This window comes from Chenopodium quinoa, unplaced genomic scaffold (assembly GCF_001683475.1).
Source record: "Chenopodium quinoa cultivar QQ74 unplaced genomic scaffold, ASM168347v1, whole genome shotgun sequence".
NCBI classification, from domain to species: Eukaryota; Viridiplantae; Streptophyta; class Magnoliopsida; order Caryophyllales; family Amaranthaceae; genus Chenopodium; species Chenopodium quinoa.
This window is the reverse complement of record NW_018742879.1, coordinates 1,555,286-1,576,075: the sequence shown is the minus strand read 5'-3', so window position 1 is coordinate 1,576,075 and position 20,790 is coordinate 1,555,286. Positions and strand designations below refer to the sequence as shown.

The 20,790-nt window shown below is 32.9% G+C and overlaps 1 protein-coding gene across 1 annotated transcript; it reads left to right on the top strand.

Annotated features, from left to right (window-relative positions):
- The first annotated feature begins 1,589 nt into the window (after positions 1–1,589).
- On the top strand, positions 1,590–5,884 carry LOC110726405 (probable receptor-like protein kinase At5g61350). The gene is made up of 2 exons (XM_021905884.1): positions 1,590–2,972; positions 4,058–5,884. The coding sequence occupies exons 1-2, from the start codon at positions 1,825–1,827 to the stop codon at positions 5,568–5,570; spliced, it is 2,661 nt and encodes an 886-aa protein (XP_021761576.1). The 5' UTR covers positions 1,590–1,824; the 3' UTR covers positions 5,571–5,884.
- The last annotated feature ends 14,906 nt before the right edge of the window (positions 5,885–20,790 follow it).

Here is a 20,790-nt window from a genome sequence, read left to right as displayed (position 1 = left end):
TCAATCTCTAAAGAAGTTATAACTCGAGTATGGCTGAGATTGAGTACGAAGTTTATTTTATTTTATTTTATTAAAATGTCGGAAATTCCATTCTTTGAATCTGTTATGGTGCCTAAATGATTGATATTGAATATTTTCACCTGAAACCCATCAGATGTATAAATTCAACTGATGTAGCAAGACACTTGAGTATATATTAATATTTTTGTAATTAATTATTAATTGAAGTTCAAAGAACCATTGAATTGTAGTAATTTTAGTTTATGAAAATCGAAGCAAAAATAGTCACAAAACTCCTGAAAACGCGGTTTAATCCATCATCCTCTCATGTGGGGCAACAATTGAATAGAGTATCAGAATTCACAAGAATGGGTGTTACATTAATGCAATTATCCACGAAGTATATTTATTGCTCTTATCTTACTACCAGGCTACTACTAGCTTGCCTACAAATACTTGGTCCCCCAACACCATATATTAACAAAAAATAAATTAAAATAATGTTACAAATAAATAAATATGTCTTTCAAAAAAAAAATTAATAAAAATAAATATGATGATTTGTTCAATAGAAGTTCAAAAAATTTAGACTTTTCACACACCAAAAAAAAAAAAAAAAAAAAAAGTGAAAAAAAAATATATAAATAATTCTCATGGAAGTGGGATGCAACTAACAAGAAGTTGACATTTAATGAAGCTTGATTGATATTCACATCATCATTTTGTGTCAATGGTTCATACAAAATAATTCGTGGCAAGTCAAATGAACATTAGATAAACAAAAAAAAAAGTTAGGATTGATTACAAGATTATCTATTGTCCAAAATAATGGTAATATATGGAAAAACTTTAATTTGTCATCTAATAATTGGTAAAGTTGCAATTGATGGGGAAGATTAGTTGAAAGAGGAATTAATATATGTTTACAAAATGACAATGTAGCCGTTAGAAATCGATAGGCAATAACTTCAACAATATATGAATTAAATATACTTTTTATTTTCTAAAACTAATGGATGATGACCCCTTTAATAAGGGTAACATTAAAAGTGCATTAGCATCTAGTAAGAATATACGGAGTATTAATTTGGATGATATTTAAATTTCAAGATCAATTCTGACATAACTAATTATATTACGTGTAAGAATCAAGAGATACTCCGATCCAATGATTTACAATGTTGCCTCTCAAATAAATTTTTTTGGCCGTTTTCCTTTACTATCATAATAAAACCAATCATATTAGATACATAGCAAATCATAATTCATAAATGACACGGTGTGTTTATAGTCCTACAAAACTTTCCCTTACATTCGGAAGTACTAGCAAAGATGATAGCTTACGCGGTTTAAGACTTTCATATGTTAGTTGGTGTAGTTAAAAATGTGTACATATAGCCAGCTAACTAAGCCTGCCAAAGGGTCCCACAATACAAATATTTGCCCCCTGTTCGTTTACTAGGTCTTATAATATGTCCCATTAAACATTAAAAAATGTATACAAACTAACATCAAAACACTAACATTCATCAATTTCATAGTAAATTGTAGCACGTTCTTCAAGTCCTTTTCTTTATTCTTCACTTAGTGCCTTCCCACAACTTCTATTATTCTTTCCATCTTCCTTACTATACACCCCTCAATTATCCAACCCAACATAAAACATATCAAAAAAATTTCCTTATAATTTTTGGTTTTTTAGTTCCTTAGATTTCTCCATGAGTACCACCACGGCCACGACCAGGACCACGATTACCGCCATGTGACATCTTAAATGTGCTAGTATACCATACCTTGTACTGTTTATCTCATCAATCTAACACCATGATATCTTCATTATTCGTCGTCATTTTCTCTTTCATCCTCCTCATTAGTTCTACACCCACCACCATTTACGCGCAAGCCCCTCTTGAAGCGCCTTCTCCTTCATCAGATGACACGTCTCCTGCTCCTAAAACACCAAAATACGCCTCTAGGGATAAAGTCCTAATCGCCTGCGGGGCACAAGAGGACGTCGATCTCCCCGATGGACGGACGTTCAAGTCGGATCCATCGACGGTTAGCAATCTAAGTAGCGACGAGGATGTTAAAGTTAACGTCGATACACTCCCATCACCACTTAAAGACGGCGTTCCTTCGTCTAAACTACCACCACCTCCGCCTCTACCTCTTTACAAATCCGCGAGGATTTTCCCTAGTGCATCCTCCTACAAATTCCCTATTTCTCAACAAGGCTTTCATCTCATCCGTCTTTACTTCTTCCCTCTCCCTCACCCTTCCTACAACCTCTCTAACGCCGTTTTTCGAGTCACAACCGAAAACTTCGTACTCCTACATGACTTCACTGTCCATTACCCTTCCCCCGTCTTCAAAGAATACATCCTCAACCTTACTTCCGATACACTCACCCTAAAATTCTCCCCTAAGAAAAACTCCTTCGCCTTCATCAATGCCATCGAGGTCATCTCCGTCCCTGACGACCTCATCTCGGACACCGCCTCCCCGATCCCACCTGTTGGGAACGTCGAGGGAGTGGCCAAACACGCCTTCGAAGTGGCCCTCCGACTAAACGTCGGTGGGCCACTCATGTCACCAAAAAATGACACACTATGGAGGACTTGGCATCCAGATGAAAAGTTCAACACATTTCCTCAAGGATCTAAGGATGCAAAGATTGACCCAAGTAAGGTTAAGTACCCGGAAGGCGGTGCCACGATGTACATTGCGCCGCCTTGGGTGTACGCAACGGCAGCTGAGATGGCGAATGCGGATACTATCGAGGCCAACTTCAACCTAACATGGAAGATGCCGGTAGATTCGTCATATGACTACCTTGTTAGACTACATTTTTGTGACATTGTGAGTATTGCATTGGATGATTTGTACTTCAATGTGTATGTCAATGGAATGATGGGTGTTGCTAATCTCGATTTGTCTACCCAAACTATGGCTCTATCAACCGCCTATTACAGGTAATTATTTATATTTGTACCATCATATAAGTATATAGTGCACATTTTTACATAACTAATAGTGTACTACTATATATTTAATCATTAAAGTACGTACATTATCAGTTAATATTAAATCTACGTCATTCATTGAGCAAGTCAATTAATATTAAATCTACCTCATTCATTAAGTTGACTTGCTCGTGTTTTATTTTAAATTACCATGTATAAATTTAGTTATCCATTCCTATTACTCGCTCTCTCTCAATTTCCTAACATGGAATAAATGGATAATAAAATTTGCTCCGACCCTAGGTCAGGGTCTAGATTTAGAAGTATTGAAATGGCTACGTTTTTTTATTTATTATTATTATTTTTATTTATTTTATTTATTTATTTTTTTTTTATTTTTTTGGTTGTTCTTGTTGCCAATTTTGGACATAGGCTCCCTACATACTAAAAAATTAACTGGTTGTAATTCTTTTCAAACACAAAGTGCTAGACTGCTAGTATGAGTGGTATCATTTATAGCAATATTTTGAAATTAAGACCAAAAAAATCCAATATAGGATACTTCTTCATAATACTACGTGCAATATCTTTTGGCTACCTGGAATATATAGTAATTTTGTTGTATATAGTCAGCTTTGGAATATTTTTAAATCAACACTGACCAACCGACTAACCTCGTGCACATCATGTGGTCAGCCACATATGAAATTTTTTGTTAAATCAATAGTTTTACTTTAACATGCTTTGAGTTATCACAATTTGTTATGATTTTTATTGTAAATTAAGAAGTGATTTTTTTTTAGGGAAAATTAAGAGGTGATTGGTAAGGGATAAATTTTATAAAGGGTAATTGGATTATTCTTACGGGATAAATATTTTATAAAATGAGTAATTGTATCAAAAAAAAAAAAAATTACGTAACTTTTTTTTGTATTGGTGTAACTTAATTGACATTTGATGTACAATAATCTACCACCTTATTTTTTAAAAGTTTGTGCGCGCAATATGTATCGGAGCTTATTTACTTTCATTAATTTTCTTTTATGTAGGAAAATGTATTACAATGACAAAATTATGTATTGAAATGTTGACAGGGATTTTGTGATCAACTCCACAACAATTGCAAACGGATTGATTGTGATCCAGGTGGGTTCAGGCTCGGACGGGTCAGGCGATCCCAACGCAATCCTCAACGGGGTGGAGGTGATCAAGATGAGCAACTCCGCGGGCAGCCTAAGTGGGTTGTTCGATGTGGAGGGAAACTACATGGGGGCAGCCTCGGGTTCGAAAACAATGAAGGTGTTAGCCGTGGTAGGACTAGTAATGGGAATAGTGGCCTTACTACTAGTTGTAGTCATGTTTGTAAGGTGGCATAAACGGCCCCTAAATTGCCAAAGGAATAATAGTTTCTCTTCTTGGCTTCTTCCTTTAACCACTAGTCATAGTAGCTTCCTCTCTAGCAAAACTACTTCGATCACAACCTCGAGGAAAAGCTCGATGTTTGGGTCTCGAAAGAGTGGTATGTTTGCCTCAACCAACCAAGGGGTGGGTAAATTCTTTAGCTTTAATGAGTTACAAGATGCTTGTAACAATTTCGACGAGAATGCAGTGATTGGAGTTGGTGGATTCGGAAAAGTGTACAAGGGTCAGTTAGACGATGGTACGAAAGTGGCCATCAAGAGAGGTAATCCGCAATCAGAACAAGGTATCAATGAGTTTCAAACCGAGATTCAGATGCTCTCACAGCTTAGACACAGGCATCTTGTGTCCCTTATTGGGTATTGTGATGAGAATTCGGAGATGTGTCTTGTGTACGAGTTCATGTCGAATGGTGTGCTTCGAGAGCACCTCTATGGGTCTAAGCTCAATGCACCCATGCCGTGGAAGCAGAGGCTAGAGATATGTATTGGTTCTGCTCGCGGTCTTCATTACCTACACACGGGTGCAGCACATTGTATTATCCATCGAGATGTCAAGACAACTAATATTCTATTGGATGAGAACTTTGTGGCCAAAGTTAGTGACTTTGGGCTATCCAAAGCGGCGTGCCTCATGGAGCAAACCCATGTGAGTACCGCGGTAAAAGGTAGCTTTGGTTATCTCGATCCAGAGTACTTTAGAAGACAACAGCTTACTGAGAAGTCGGATGTGTACTCGTTTGGAGTAGTCCTCCTCGAGGTCCTAACTGCAAGGCCAGCTATAAACCCGGCCTTGCCAAGGGACCAGGTAAACTTGGCCGAATGGGCAATGTCGAACTACAGAAAAGGACTTCTTGAGAAGATAGTAGATCCTAATTTGCAAGGAACAATATCCTCTGCCTCCTTGAAGAAGTATGTCGAAGCAGCTGAGAAATGCTTGGCCGAGTACGGTGTTGATAGGCCATCGATGGGAGATGTGTTGTGGAACTTGGAGTATGCATTGCAACTCCAAGAGGCAAGCTCAAAGACCGAAGCAGCCGAGGATAAGAGCTCGTTGTTGATCCCCTTAGAGACGGCTCCGATTATGGGTGTAGATGGAGTAGAAAGTAGTAGTGCTCCTACTAGTGATGATCATACTGAAGTTGGTGCTTCTGCCTTCTCTCAAATTGCCAACTTTCAAGGGAGGTAAGGTAGATCATTGCGATAAAAATACAAGATAAATATACTACATACCTCCGTGATATCATATTATTTGCAACGATTTGATACAAAGTGTGAGTAGAAAATGTTTAATCGTTGTAAAAATATGAGACAGATGTAGTATATTGGTGGGTTGAATTCGAAGCATGCATAAGGTTGGAAAATTGGCACATACTAATTTTATTTTCATACTGTGTAGTTTGAACCTCTTGAATTCGTTTGTTCTTTGATGTAGGTTTCTTTACTTCTTTATACTTGAAATTTTTTATGTAACATGATTATCGATCTTTTTATCAAAATTTTTTAGCCATAATAATCTACTTTTTCTTACCCCCTTCGGTTTTGTACAATTGTGTATGTATAGCTTGATTCTTACAATAAATCTAATACATATACTTCCTTTTAGTGTAGAAGTATAGTATCTAATTTATTAACTCCAAAATTTGGAATAATGGAAGAATATATTATTAATTTCTCTCTTATTAACTTCTTTGTAAAATGTTTTTCACTTACCCTTAATAATAAAAATTATTTTAGCACATTATGCACGTTGTTAGGGTATTTATACATGTAAAGGACAAAACAATATTTTCATTGTATTAGGTCTTATGTATTTATCTATATATCATATCATATCACATCACATCACTAATATATAAAGTCGGTCTCGCAGTTAGGCCACGAGACAGTGACACTTGACATTCCAGTTTTTTGCCTAGTATTGCGCCACGTAGGCGAAAAATAGATATTATTGTGACACATATGATGCGAATTAAGTAATTGAATTTTGGATAGTTTTCTTAAGATAAAAATATTGTATAGATTTTTATTATCATTATACTTCTAATACTTCATGTATACAAAATTAATCATAACTTTTAATAAATATCATTTGAATCGATTCTTTTTCCGTCATAAAATTCGTTTTAAAAAGTTCTTTGAAATAAGATCCATTTATAATATATATTATTTATTTTTATAAAAAAAAATAGAGAATTAGTTAAAAAAAATAATTTAAGTTCAATAAAAATAATTTCAAGTCAATAATAACCCAGATATTCACAAACTGAACTACAAAAAGTACGCAAGTAAAAAAGTTTATACTGAAATTTCATCAACAATTTGGGCATCGCCGGGTACAAAACTAGATACCTATTACTATAAATAATTTAAATTTGGAAAAAATACTTTCATTTCAGTAAAAATAATTTAAATTTAATAAAAATAATTTCAAGTCAACAATTACATAGATATCTATTTACAAACAAAACTACAAAAAGTACACTACTATATAAATAAACGATATGATATCGAATGTCTAAATATCATGCATTATCAAAAAGAATTATAGGACCGTATTTAACATTCAAGCCAAAAAGTTTATTATAAAATTTTAGTAACAATCTGGGCATCGCCCGGACACAAAACAATAAATATATATATATATATATATATATATATATATATATATATATAGAAAATAATTTTCAAGACAACTAATTAAAGTTGAAGAAAATTATATCTTGGATAACTATTAGTATAACAACTTATAAGCCAAAGTGCTAAATTTTAATTTTCGAAATTCAATTTTTTTAACCTTTTATTAAAAACTTTGGTTGGATTATTACCCTTAGATAATAAGATTATATGTCTAAATGCTATTTTTCGAAATTCAATTGTTTTAACCTTTTATTAAAAACTTTGGTTGGATTATTGCCCTTAGATAATAAGATTATATGTCTAAATGCTATTTGTTGCTAATTAATTAATTTGATAATTTTTTGTTTCAAAAAAAATTAATTTGATGATTTAATTTAAGAAAAAAAAAATCAAAGTAATTGACTATCATCGGGATAAAAGGGGAACGTTTTCTCATATAAGACTGTATCAAGTTATTGAAACAAAATTTTATCATACTCATAATCCAAATTAAGTTATCATATGACCCAAAAAAAAATAAAAAAAAGAAGATAAATTTTAAAAAAAAAAGAATAAACGGGTTGCAAATTTGCTTCAAATAAGATACTCAAGTAAAATATTATCATTTTTTACTTTTTGAAAAAAAAATTAGTTAACTTATTAACAGTTTAAGCTTGGGATTCGAGTCTTACCGAAAAGTATAACTCAAGTGCTCAACTAAGGAAATATCATAGACTCATACTAGCTAATATTTCCCGTTTCAAAAAAAAATTGTCGGTTTAAGTTATTATAAATTAAACTAGGTAGTTTCCATTTTCCACTTATATTATTTTGTTTAATTTGTTTTTCATTGCTCTGCCTCTCTCTCCTTTCCATTGAAGCAGACTCAACACTCTCCATTGAAGCTGATTCTGTGGAAGACAGGAGCTTTAGAGGGAGGAAATTAGGAACGTTTTCTCACAAGACTCTGTCAAGATATTGAAACAAAATTTATTATATTGATCATAATCCAAATTAAGTTTTCATCTGACAAAAAAAAAAAAGATAAAAAAAAATTAAATGATTTGCAATTTGATACCAGCAAAATTCGTATTATCATATCTAAAAAAAAAAAAATTATCATAATAACTGGCTAGCGAAAAATTTCTCCCCTTCTGAAATTCTTTCATAATTTTTTTTTTTTATAAAGCACGAAAACATATTTTTCATAAATAATGAACGGAATTAATTATTAGTAAGAGAATCATAACCGAAAGAAAATTAAACAAAAGTCAAGCTCACAATTTTTGAAATTGATAGAATCTCTTGTTTAAATTAAAAGAGGGATGTAAAAAATTATCAATTTATCATATCTAAAAAAAAATCAATTAACTTATGAACTGTTTTAGCTTGGTGTTTAAGTCTTACCAAAAAAATATAACTCAACTAAGGAAATCTCATATATTTATACTAATAATAATCAAATTTATTTCGTTTTTACAGTTAGTATTAAAAATTAAACTAGTTTCCAAATTTCCAACCATATTTTCTTTGATTTTTTTTTTTTCGTTGCTCTGCCTCTCTCTCCTCCATTGAAGCTGATATTGAGGTAAAGATAGTTTTTTTTTGCTATTATTATTATTTCTTTATTTGAATAATCGAACGTTAATTGTCAGGTAATTGTCATTATACTTAAATTACAGTTCTCTTAAGTTAATTGTTATTTCTTTATTTGAATAATCGAACGTTAATTTGTATCGAGTGTATCTTGCAATGGGTGGGTGCGCCCTGCTCCGTCCTGGGATGGTGAGAGTATTTTCTGGGGTTAGTGTGGGGCTGGGGGTGTGTATCAGGGATTATTGAAAATATTCTTCGCAAAAGATGTACTTTTGTTAATGATTCTTAAAAAATTAATTAACGAGTCTAATTGATTGTTTTACATTGTATGACAACAGAAGGAAGGTATTATGAAAGTGAAATAATTCTTCCTGAGGAGCAAAGATGTGTGTTGATATCAAATGCATTGGTGCATGATTTATTAAATGCAGAATTCAAGACTGAAAAGCGGCGTATAAAACCCAAGCAAGGTGAAGTTGAAAAAGAAGAGGTAATCAATCGAGCCTTCTTCTGTGTTAGTTGTAGAGGAGGGAGTTTAACAAATTCGGAGATAAATGAGTTTCATAATGATGATTTGCAAGATTACTTGTACTAATGATGATTTGCTACGACATAACGATTTAGTGAAACAACTTGTTCAAAATCAAGTCACACTGCCTTCGAAGAATACGACGGAGAGAACGACGTCTAAAGAGGGTAATAACAACATAAACAAGAAGATGCTGAAGATTGATTTAGAGGGATTCACTACAATTTCGAGAGTGGAGGAGACCGATGGGAAGAAGCTAAGCAATGATTGTGGCTGTTCATATCGGACGCGAAATAGGAAAGGAATCCCTAATAGAGCTCCTCTTTACTAATTTGTTTTATTAGTACTTCGTATTAGATTATTAATGGACATTTCTAATTAAGTTGCATCAAAATTTATGATATTGAGCAATTAATCTTAAATTGAGCTTCTAGTACAATAAATCTAATACATATTTAGTTTAATTTTAATGTAGAAGTATAGTATCTAATTTATTGACTCCCAAAATTTGGAATGGAAGAATATAGTATTGCTTTCTCTCTTTCGTTCTTTGCAAAGTTTTATTTTCATTTACCCTTATAACAAAAATAATAATTGTAGCACATTAGGCACATGTTTACATCAGAAAAAAATAAAATAAAATACTAGACAACTATTTAAAGTTGAAATAAAGTGTATCCTTGCTAGGATGACTACTAACTAACCCTATAATGAACTAGAATAAACACTGTTTTTTTAATTAGCGTACAAACAAGACTACACAAGATTAATATTAAACAGTACAACTTATGCACAAATAAACCATCAACGTAACTTTGAACCAAACCCTCATCCTTAAACAACTTATTATGTACAAATAAATTATCAACTTTGGACCAAACCTACGTCTTAAACACGGTTGCAAAAGGAAAACATTTCATTTAATTTAACATGGAGGGAGTATTAGATTTTTTAGGATGCAACAACTTATGCACAACTTCTTATATACTATATATATGGTTAATTGGCCACACGCATCATGGGATTACTTCGCTAGTGTTATAGGGGTTACTTGTGTTACATGGATTACTTTGTTAGTGTTATTGAGGTTACTTGATCAGTGTTATAGGGGTTACTTAGTCAATATTACAGGGGTTACTCAGCTCGATCGTGTTATAAGGGTTATTTTGTTCTTTATTTTACAAGAGGTCACATGGTGTGGCCAGCTTTGATATATTATTAGTTTAATTATAATTATATTTAAATTAGGTTCCTCTAAGTTGGATTGTTGAATATACTCCATTTAGGGTTTTATCTTCTCAAGTAATAATGTGTTGCAGGTAATAATTAACACGTAGTATTATTTTCCGCGTTTAATTTTTGAACCAAAATACTAATTTCAATTATTAAATAAGTTAATTAGTTTAATTGAAGTAATTAAAGAAAATATAGTATAATTGGTACTTCGTGTTAATTATTTTATACGTGTAATAGTCTAGAGTTTAAGAGTTGTTAGTTATGAAAATACTGAGATTATGAATTCTAGAAGTTTAAACGAAACCCCCATTTTTTCAACAAGAATGATTAATGAAAGGAGGAAACCATAGTCCATAATAATTAATTTAACGATTATAATAGAGTGATAATGTGTTTTGCAGACTCTTTGATTAATTAATGGCAGGAGAAAACTGTGAGACCGCGCTTAATCTCTCCGGTGAAGAACGTGTGTTGATGGAGCACGACTTGTTAAATGCGGAATTCAGGACCACCAAGGAACGGGATGAAGATGAAGAAGACAATAGGGATGAAACTGATCTCGCCTTCTTCTGCGTGAATTGTAGAGGAAGGACTTTAACAAAATCGGAGGTAGAATTGTTTCATAAAGATCATTATTTTTTGAGGGCTATGAAGTGTTCAGGGAGTTACGGATATGTTATTAAGGAAATCAGTCCACTTTTCGAAGACCTTTCTGGGGTTTACGAGTATAAAATTAATGGACATTACCTTTATTTCCCCAAGTCTAGAAAAAAACACAATCACAACCAAACCAACTACGACAAAATTCATGGTAATTGTTGTGCTAAATGTAAGCATCTTCTGGTAAAAAGCGGGTTCTTATTTTGCTCGATTGATTGCAAGCTTACTTGTCCGGATGATGTTTTGCAACAACATCTCGAGTGTATGAAACTAAAACAAAATCAAGTTAGGCTGCCTGTTGCAAAGAAGAGGAAGATTATTGCCGATTATAAGGAAATGATCACCAATGAGTGTAACAAAAACAAGCTGAAACGAAATCGAGTTAGGCTGCCTGCTGTTGTGAAGAAGATGAAGATTTCTGATAAGGAAATGAGTAAGAAAAAGAAGCAGCAGAAAGTCTCGATTGATGTGGATCTTAAGGGATTGGTTGCAGTTGCGATGAAGGAGGCGGCCGATGGGAAGAGAAATGATACAGAGGAATTGGGGTTAATGTTGGGGTTAATGTTGAATTCAATGAGGGATTAGATCAATCGAGTTGACAATTACTATATGAATATCTCTACCAAAATACAGTAATATAGAAGAGAAATGATACAGAGGAATTGGGGTTAATGTTGTTGCAGTTGACACACAGACGAAGACAAAGATGACTTCCGGAAGCTGCTCCTTTTCCCTGGTATAGATCATGGAAAGATTACTCCTTTCTCTTTCATTTTTTTTCCCCCAACTGCTGCTTATTAACCTTAATTATTTTCCCACCTGCAGTAGTTCTTAATTTTTTATCCCCCTCCCCCCCCCCCCACCCTTTCCCTCCTTACAGAAAATATTAATTGATGATCTTTCAATAATTTGGCAAATTTTAATACATTAAACATAACGTAATCTGATTTTACAGTTAGACCTTGTGCCTTTTATATTAAGGAATCTTAATGAAATAGAATGAATCAAACTAAAATATTAATTGGATCAGGTGCTAACATAGCCACTTTAGTCGCGAGGTTTATTCTTTAATTTAAAAAAAAAAAAAAGAAAGAAAATCGTGCTGTAGTATAATTTTCTGGAAGTGTTGATACTGATATTTAAAACTAGTATGACTTCTGTATTCATTTACAATAACTGTACTTTGCTCTTGCAAACAATATCACTCATTCATTCCTTTTATTCTGGCGTAAAAAGGTGGGCTAATTGTTGATAATTCTGTATTACACAAATGCTAAGTTCAACAGGAATGACCCATAACAGCATAACCACAATGAGAACCTGTGTGAGATTAACAGCATTCTGGTTGACGCATCAAAGGCATGACTGAATGAGAAGGGATAAGATGCCTATTGAAGCCACTTCACAGAGTTCACACACACAAAAGCATAAGTTACCAGAACACTAGGAATGGGAATAAAAAAACAAATCAAGCACATTTACAAGGGATCAGCATAAAATAACTTTGAGAGCTTTGCTTACCTATGTTATCTAGATCAGCACAACCCCCAAAATCATATTATGGCAATTAACAACAAGTGCAGTTTATTCCCTCAACAGGACAGTAGACTTATTCAGAACTCCAAACATGCATACAGCCATAACCTTCTATACAGGTAAAGCATTGTTATAAACCCAGAAATTAAAAAGTGAGTCCAAAAAACAAGATCTTAAGATTATACATCACAAAAAGTTTGAATGTACATAACCTGGTTTAGAATTTAATCGTAGTATACAGCCAACAATCTTATTCGTCCCTCCTAAAACTTTCTCCTAAATATATTTCATATAATCCATACATTTATGCAACTATTTAATTGGTAAAAATCTCTTAGTAAATGACTAAATCAATAACATCATTATACAAAGTAAATTAGAGTACATTATCACTATCTTTGATCAAACAAAAATGGGTGTGTGATAAACTTAATAAATTAATACTAAGTAAATCAATGATTTCTCGTTTATTATCCAGCCCACAAGCCGTCTCCTCTTTATTTTTTCTCTCTAGGGTTCTTCAAAAACAGTGTTTCATAGGTCAGAAATAGTCAAATTTTTCTGGATATTTGGCTATTTCCGACTCTTTTCCTTTAATTTCTTTATGTTTTTGTTATTGAATTCAATAAATCTACACTCTTTGAAAGTAGTAAGTACCCCTATAGTGGGTTTGAATGTAGAAAGTGCCCCTATGGTGGGCTTTGTTTTTGTTTTCGAGTTTAGTATGATACAAGTTGTTTCATGGGTAAAGATTTGTGCGGAATCGAGAAAGAAGATAATTCTTCTAGTACAATTAGATGAATCAAGCGAAAATTTTCTTCACGACTACAACAGATCGATAAACCCTCTTTTCGAAGAAGGCTGTAAATCACAACGATATGAAAAAAGGTATGAAAAATGTATAATTTGCAACAACGATCAAAGATCTGTTGAAAGGATGTTTTTATTTGATACAATTGTCATGTATTTAAATCTCTTTTGTAGACGTCGTATGACTTTTTATACCTGAATCAATCTTCATAATAAAAAAAGAAGGAAAAAAAAAGGGGGGGGGGATTCTATCAGCACCAAGATTGATTTCGCAGCGGAAAAAAAAAATGAAAATTCCATACTAGACTAAACTAAAAATCCCTGAAAAGAGGAAATTCACGACAAAATAAGCAAAGATCAAACAAACCCCTCTTTCAAAAATCAAATAAAAGAGAAAAAATACTATCCATCAAAGAACCCTAATTGATTATACAGACAATTAAATTAAACCCTAGATTGTCAAATTAATACTCAAAGAAGGATAAACGACTACTCAGAGAAGAAGCTGTTTCAATGGAGGAAAGCTCAGAGTACGCTTCAATGGCTCGCGAAATCCTCAGCCGCCATTAGAACACCAACGATTTGAGAATTGATATTCCATGATTACTGGAATACGCTTCAATGGAGAAGAGAGAGTGCAAGAGATTAGAATGTAATACTGAGTATTGATTTGGGAGCAAACAAGACTACACAAGACTGAAAAGTATAATAAAAAAAATTACTGTATATTGTATTTCGTAATTATAAAAAAATTAGATTAGACATAAAATCTGTTGATAATTAAATGTAATGAGTAATGACGATTAGTTCTTTGTTCAAAAAAAAAAAAAAAAAAAAAAAAAAAAAAAAAAAAAAAAAAAAGCAATGACGATTAGTCGATTACGTACAACGACAGAAAAAAAAAATATATATTATGATTATTAAATAAATTGTAAAATTCTAAAATAACATTGTGCTATACAAATCGGATTGAATAGTAAGGAATTCTAATTTGATCAATTAATTGAAAACCTAAAATAAAAAATTATGTTTGATTAATTAGAACAAGGGAGATCTATGAGGGATGCCCTTCCTACTCTTCTTCCTATAGCTAATAATAGAACAATGTTGCTTCTCTGCGGCCATAGAGGTTGTTCTTGATGTATCGAATTTGTCATCATTAGTCATCGATTTCCTCCTCTTGTTGTTCTTCTCTGCAACCCTTGATGACAATCGGACTTGATTTTGAACTAGCATCTCACTAGGATGTTGTTGCAAACCACCATCCGAACCAGTGGCGTATCCAGGAATTCCGAACTGTGGGTTCGAAATCTTAAAAAAAAAAACGATGATCATATTTTGATTAAAAATTCAATACATAAATCAAATTTTTATCACGGATGAATTACACAATAAAAAAAAAATAAAAAAAAAACCTACAAAAGCATTCTTCGAGTTTTCCTACTTTGAAAGCGTGCTAATACATCATCATCACTAACTCTTGCAAATAAGTCTCTCTCAAGATAAGTAACTAAACTATCATTCAATAGTTGATCACCCGTACTATTCCGCAACTTATTTTTTACATAATACACAATTAATTATCAATTAAAATCACAAGTCCCCAATAAACACAAATTTGACAATATAAACTTCTTCTAATTATCAAATTTCAATTAACAGAACAAGTAAAAAAATTATTTCAAAAAAAAAAAACAAGTAATTTTTTTTAATTCTAACTTCTAAGTTTCTACAATTCAATTTCTCAACAATTCAAGAATTCAACAATATATCAAAACCATAAACCAATTTAAAAAATAAAACAAGCAAACCAAGATTAAGAATTAATAGGAGTAGAGGAATAAGAGATTAAGAGGACTCACAATTGTAGAAGAACTCTGAAGTCTGAATTCAGAACGGTCGTCCCTCGTCCGTGTCTCCGTCACTCCGTGAGGTCGTCAGTGCTCCCGGTCGCCGGTTGGTGTCTCGGTGTGCGGTGCCGCGGCGGCTAGTGGCTAGGGTCATAGGGTGTCAAGGTTAGGGTTTTGGTGTTTGGGAATTTGGGGAAAATAAGAAATGTCGATGAAATCTGAAATTTGAATGTAAGGAGTAAAAGAACATAAAAAAATAAAAAATAAAAAAAAAAGTACAAAAAAAGAGGGCAACAGGAGTCGAACCTAAGACCTAAGACATTAAAAGGGCGCGCTGCTCTATTATTCAAAGCCTTACCAATGCACCAAACTTACCCATGTGATTATTATTCTCACAGAAATTTGTATTAACCCTTTTTCTTTTTTTTTTTTTAAAAAAAAAAATTAAAACTTATAATTTTTTTCCAAAAAATCTGTGGGTTCAATGAACCCCCTTGAACCCCTCTAGATCCGCCCCTGCGTGCAAGATTATTGCCACCTATCGATGAGCAAATTAGATAATTAGGAGCTACTAAAAAGGACTGTACTGTCGAGTTTGCAAGATTCTGAACTACTTGAATCTGCTGGGAAACAAATTAAATTTGCAATATTGACTTGGTTTGCATTTTAGTTGTTTTGGAAATTTTTACTCACGTCAGCCCAAAACTTTAGAGTTTAGACCCACAATAACAAATCTGGCCCAAATGTGTTGGGCCCACAAGCACTTTACAATACTTGTACATGAAATTAGACATTGTGTTACATGTGCACGTTTTCAACAAACGACTAATACGCAGGGGCGGAGGGAGAGGGGTACAAAAGGGGACACTTGTCCCCCCATTTATAATAAATTAGTTTTTTTTTTTTTTTAAAAAAAATTATGTTATATAAATCCCAAATTATAATTGTTTGAAAGTTAATTGTTTATATATATATGTATGAAATAGTTTTTTTTTTTTTTTTTTTTTTTTTTTTTTTTTTTTTTTTTTTTGACAAAAGCAAATGATATTAATAAGATCAAGGTTTACAACATACGAAATAAAACCTAAACCTTACGAAAAGGCATTTAACATTTAAGCCTTTCCAACTTTTGACACTAAAAACCAAGATACATAACTGGAATTGGCCGGAAAGGTTGCAAAACAGGACCTCTTTATAGGCCAAAGAGCGGATACCTACTTTCAAACACAAAGAGAGCAGAGAGTATCGAAACCGTTCGAAACCGTTTGATCATGGCTAGTTTAACTACACCTAGTGGGATCAACTTATCACCACATAGGGTCTTCAAATCGATCATATGGACATGTGACCTATCATTCCTAAGCTGTTCTTGTTTGCAAGAAAGCTTTAACAACGTCGAGGCTCGTAAAACCCCAAAACAAAGTTTGGGCGCCTGCTTCGGATAGAAAACATCAAGAGTTATGATCACAATGATCACTCCAATGAAAGGAACAGAATGACAATCATAGTCATTCCACCATAAAACACACCACACCCTAGCCATGACCAACTTCTCATTCGTCCCCCATACAACGGCAACCCAAGTTACCTCTCTCGACACAACTACACCAAAACCCTTAACAAGGTATCCAGACTCCCTCCTCACACAACCGTCCAATAAACTATAGCCAAAACAACCAGAAAACCAGTACAACAACCAAGACAGGCTAAAATAAACCGTACATGACTTTAAAAAACAAAGCAAACTATGAATAGCAATAAAAACAAACATACATAAAATCAGCGACCAAATAGAGAGCCCCTTTCGGACCTTAACTCCGAAACCAAAATATCAACGAACCTCAAAACCCTAACCCTAACTTCACCGTTTCCGTCACGAAACACTCTTGACGGCGGCGTTAGGCCTAGCCTCCGGCGCAAGGGCCCACGAAACCCTAACCCTAACTTTACCGTTTCCGTCACGGTCAAAATTACCAATGACCTTTATGACGGCGGCGTTAGGCTTAGTCCTTAGACCGCTTGTTTCACCGGCGAGATCCTTTGAAAGTGAAACTTCCACTCCAAGGTGGATAAAAGGGGCTACTCTAAACCTTCTAGCCGTAAAAGGGTCACAAACCCCTTCAAGGCCGTGATTAAGAGAACAAAAGAGAAGGGAAATGGGCGGCGCTGGGTGTTGAAATCGCCCCACAGCAGAACGGAAAGGGGAAACGAGAAGGGAGAAGAGGAGGGAGAGAAGAAGAGGATGACGGGTCTTCGCCGCAGCAGCGCCGAAACTCCGGGGACGAAGAAGAAGACGACGGGGGACGGGAAGGGAGAAGAAAAGGGCGGCGAAGGAAGATTTAAGGGCGGCGAAGGCAAATTGAAGGGCGGCGAAAGTAGATTAAAAAGGGGGAGAAGGAGGAAACTCGCCGGAGAAACGGCTGCGGCGCCGGATCTCCGGCGAGCACCTAGGTTTCCGGCAGGGGACTTGCTTGGAGGAGGAGAGAGAACAGAGAGTTACTTGGGGTAGAGAAGAAAAAAAATATGTATGAAATAGTTTGGATTACTTAATTTGTTTTGTTAAAATTTAAATCACACACTTGTTTTAGTATAAATAGAATCATAGAATTTATTACCTTATTAAAAGTTAGGGTTGTTCAATTGTTAACTTTTTAATTTGTGTTGAATGGTTTTAATTTTTTTTTTTGAAAGAAATATTGTTTATAATTTCAATGTATGACGATATGATAATTGAATTATTAGTTTATATTTTTTCGAATTAATTACGATATGTCAAATGTTCACTAAGTTCAAACGATTCCAAAGCAACGGGAAAAATATCCGATCTTTAACAATTCATGTTTAAAGATATCCCAAGAAAATGATCCTCTTCATTTAGTTTCCCACAGACTCAATAAAGTGATGTGGAAATAAGTGGGTTAAGTACTATTAAGGATCACTAGAGGAGGAAGAATTGATATGTATAATGTTTAACTTCTTCCTCATGATCCGAGAAAGAGTGAACATAGTGGATTATACCTCAAATCAAAGAAGTGTTGCGAGGAGAGTTTATATTCTCAAAACACCTTGCCAACCACACAAACCCATAAGTCTCCTGGCCTTATAAACAAGTGTCCGAATTATTAATTTTTTTCATTTTTTTTGGATTATATGACCAAAATATTTTGATACTGTTTATCTATTTATATGTCAAGAATTTTTTTTGCTAAATTTTTGTAAAATTATACGATGTCTGTTTGTCCCCCCGATATGAAATTTCTGGCTCCGCCACTGCTAATACGTGTGTATTACCATCCTAAAATGTAGAGAATAATAGAACAAAGGCAATTTTGTAACTACGTAGATAAAGAGAAACTCATTATTGAATAAAATAATGTTACAACTATTTTTTTTTATAAAATTAGAACATACTAATATCGAAAAAAAGACATTACGACCTAAAAAAAATGGAAGTATCTATAGTCTATACAACAAACTTGATGAAAGTTATTGATAAAGAATATACGCATAATATGATAATTTTTCTTAGAATTAGGATATATTTTGTAAAAAAAATAAAAGAGGTAATAAAAGATAAAGATACATAAGATTTTAATAATGCAATTCTTTAATAAAAAAAAAATTATAGGTACAAAGATATCTAAGATATGGTAAAGATATTATTTTACAAAAATATATATTAAAGTAGAAAAAGCATTTAATATCTATTAGTTATGTGTATGGAGTAACTAGTGATCTGTTATATTTTTTTTTTTTTGAATGGAATAGGGAGGGGTGATTTCGTTAAATAATAATAGTCATTCGACACTTACAATCATCCATTAAGAAATCTAAATTTTCAATACAAGTATTTAACACCTCTAAACTAATGGCATCGCTTCTGAACTGCTCCTGAATAATTTTAGATGTCTTCGAATCGTTCTTGATGGAGCTCCATTGATGTATAATTTCGAAAGTGATAAAACTTGATTGGTCATCAAGATCGGCAAATTTGCAAGACGCATCATCTAAATCTGCACCCCTAAACCAAATTGACCTACAATTCCACAAATTTGCAAGACGGATCTTCCAAATTTGTATCCCTGCAAATACGAAAAACAAACAAACAAACAATACTAAAAATTCCACCATTAGGGAACCGACTAAACCCTACATGGAGGGACTAAGTATAATCACCATTATGTTGGTGATCTTTATTGGAGAAAAACATTAAATTGAAGAAGAATTTGGAGCTTACCATCGATAAAATCGATGGCAACCCCTAAGTTTTACTATGGTGACTAGGTTTGAAGAAAGAGAACAGAGAACTTTTTAGGGTTTTCTTGATCTGTTATTTTATACTATAAAAAATATCTATCTTTAAAAAAAAAATGCTCTAATTCCTTAAAATACAACATCTATGCCACTAAAAGAATCTATATCATTCTTACCAAAAATAATTAAGTGATTATTTTTTTTGAAAGGATTAAATGGTTATATTTATTACTAATCTTGCTTATAATGAGATGTATCAAACTTTATTATAAGCGTTTATCATTTAAATATTTCTTAGTATATTTTTTTTGGATTTCTTATACTCGTAGTATTGAATCAATAAATTTATCTTTTCCTGTATTTTTACTTTATTTTTTTCATTAAAATAATTTAATTTGTGGATTATAATCTACATGGAATTAAAATTTTAGATATATCAAATCTAATTTGTTACTTTGATCTAGGTGGCGACATAATTTTTTAATTCAAAAATAAAATACAATCTTTCTTCTTATTAAAACTATATTTCTTACGTGGCGCTCCGAATGCTCTCCAAAAATGTCTGCTTTATTTACATATATATTAGATTATATTTAAGTTTATTATTGGAAATAACTAATTAATATTTGTAAAGTTAATTAAATAAATAAGCAATTTAGGTAGTAAAAAGTGAATTTGAAAAATATATAAAACTATATCAATAGGGTGTCTATGTGTAGGTCTTGAAAAATTATGAACAATGGTAATTTTTTCATAATTTTTTACTTTATAATTTTTTCTTAAAATGCAATTGAAAAAAAATAAAATAAAAGATACATGATAACTAGGCCACATGGCGTGACCTGGTTGGTTCATGTTTCACGGGGACTAAAGCAAATGTTTACCATGTGATTGTATATACCATCAAATGGTATAGTTTTATACCACCAATGTAGTAAAAATTTGCAAGATTTTGATGAGTTTTTACGTCGTGGAATGAAATTATACCCCGTTGATGCTCTAAGTAATTGGAGAACCAAATGCTAATTTGTAAGAGTCGTAACATTAACTCCTTTGATATTACAAAATGACAGGTGATTAAGGTACTGTAGGCACGAAAAATTTATATAAGTGCTACATCGATATTATACGGGTCAAAGACTCATGCTTAATTATTTGACTATTAATTAGAATTACAGTCATTATTTTGGGTGAAATTAAATCAACCCATATTTTAATTATTTTAATTAAATTCTTCATTTCATTGTAAAAGCCCTATTAAAATACGATTGCCTCACTCTATAAATGTAGCACCGGAAATCAAGAGAATCATAAAACCT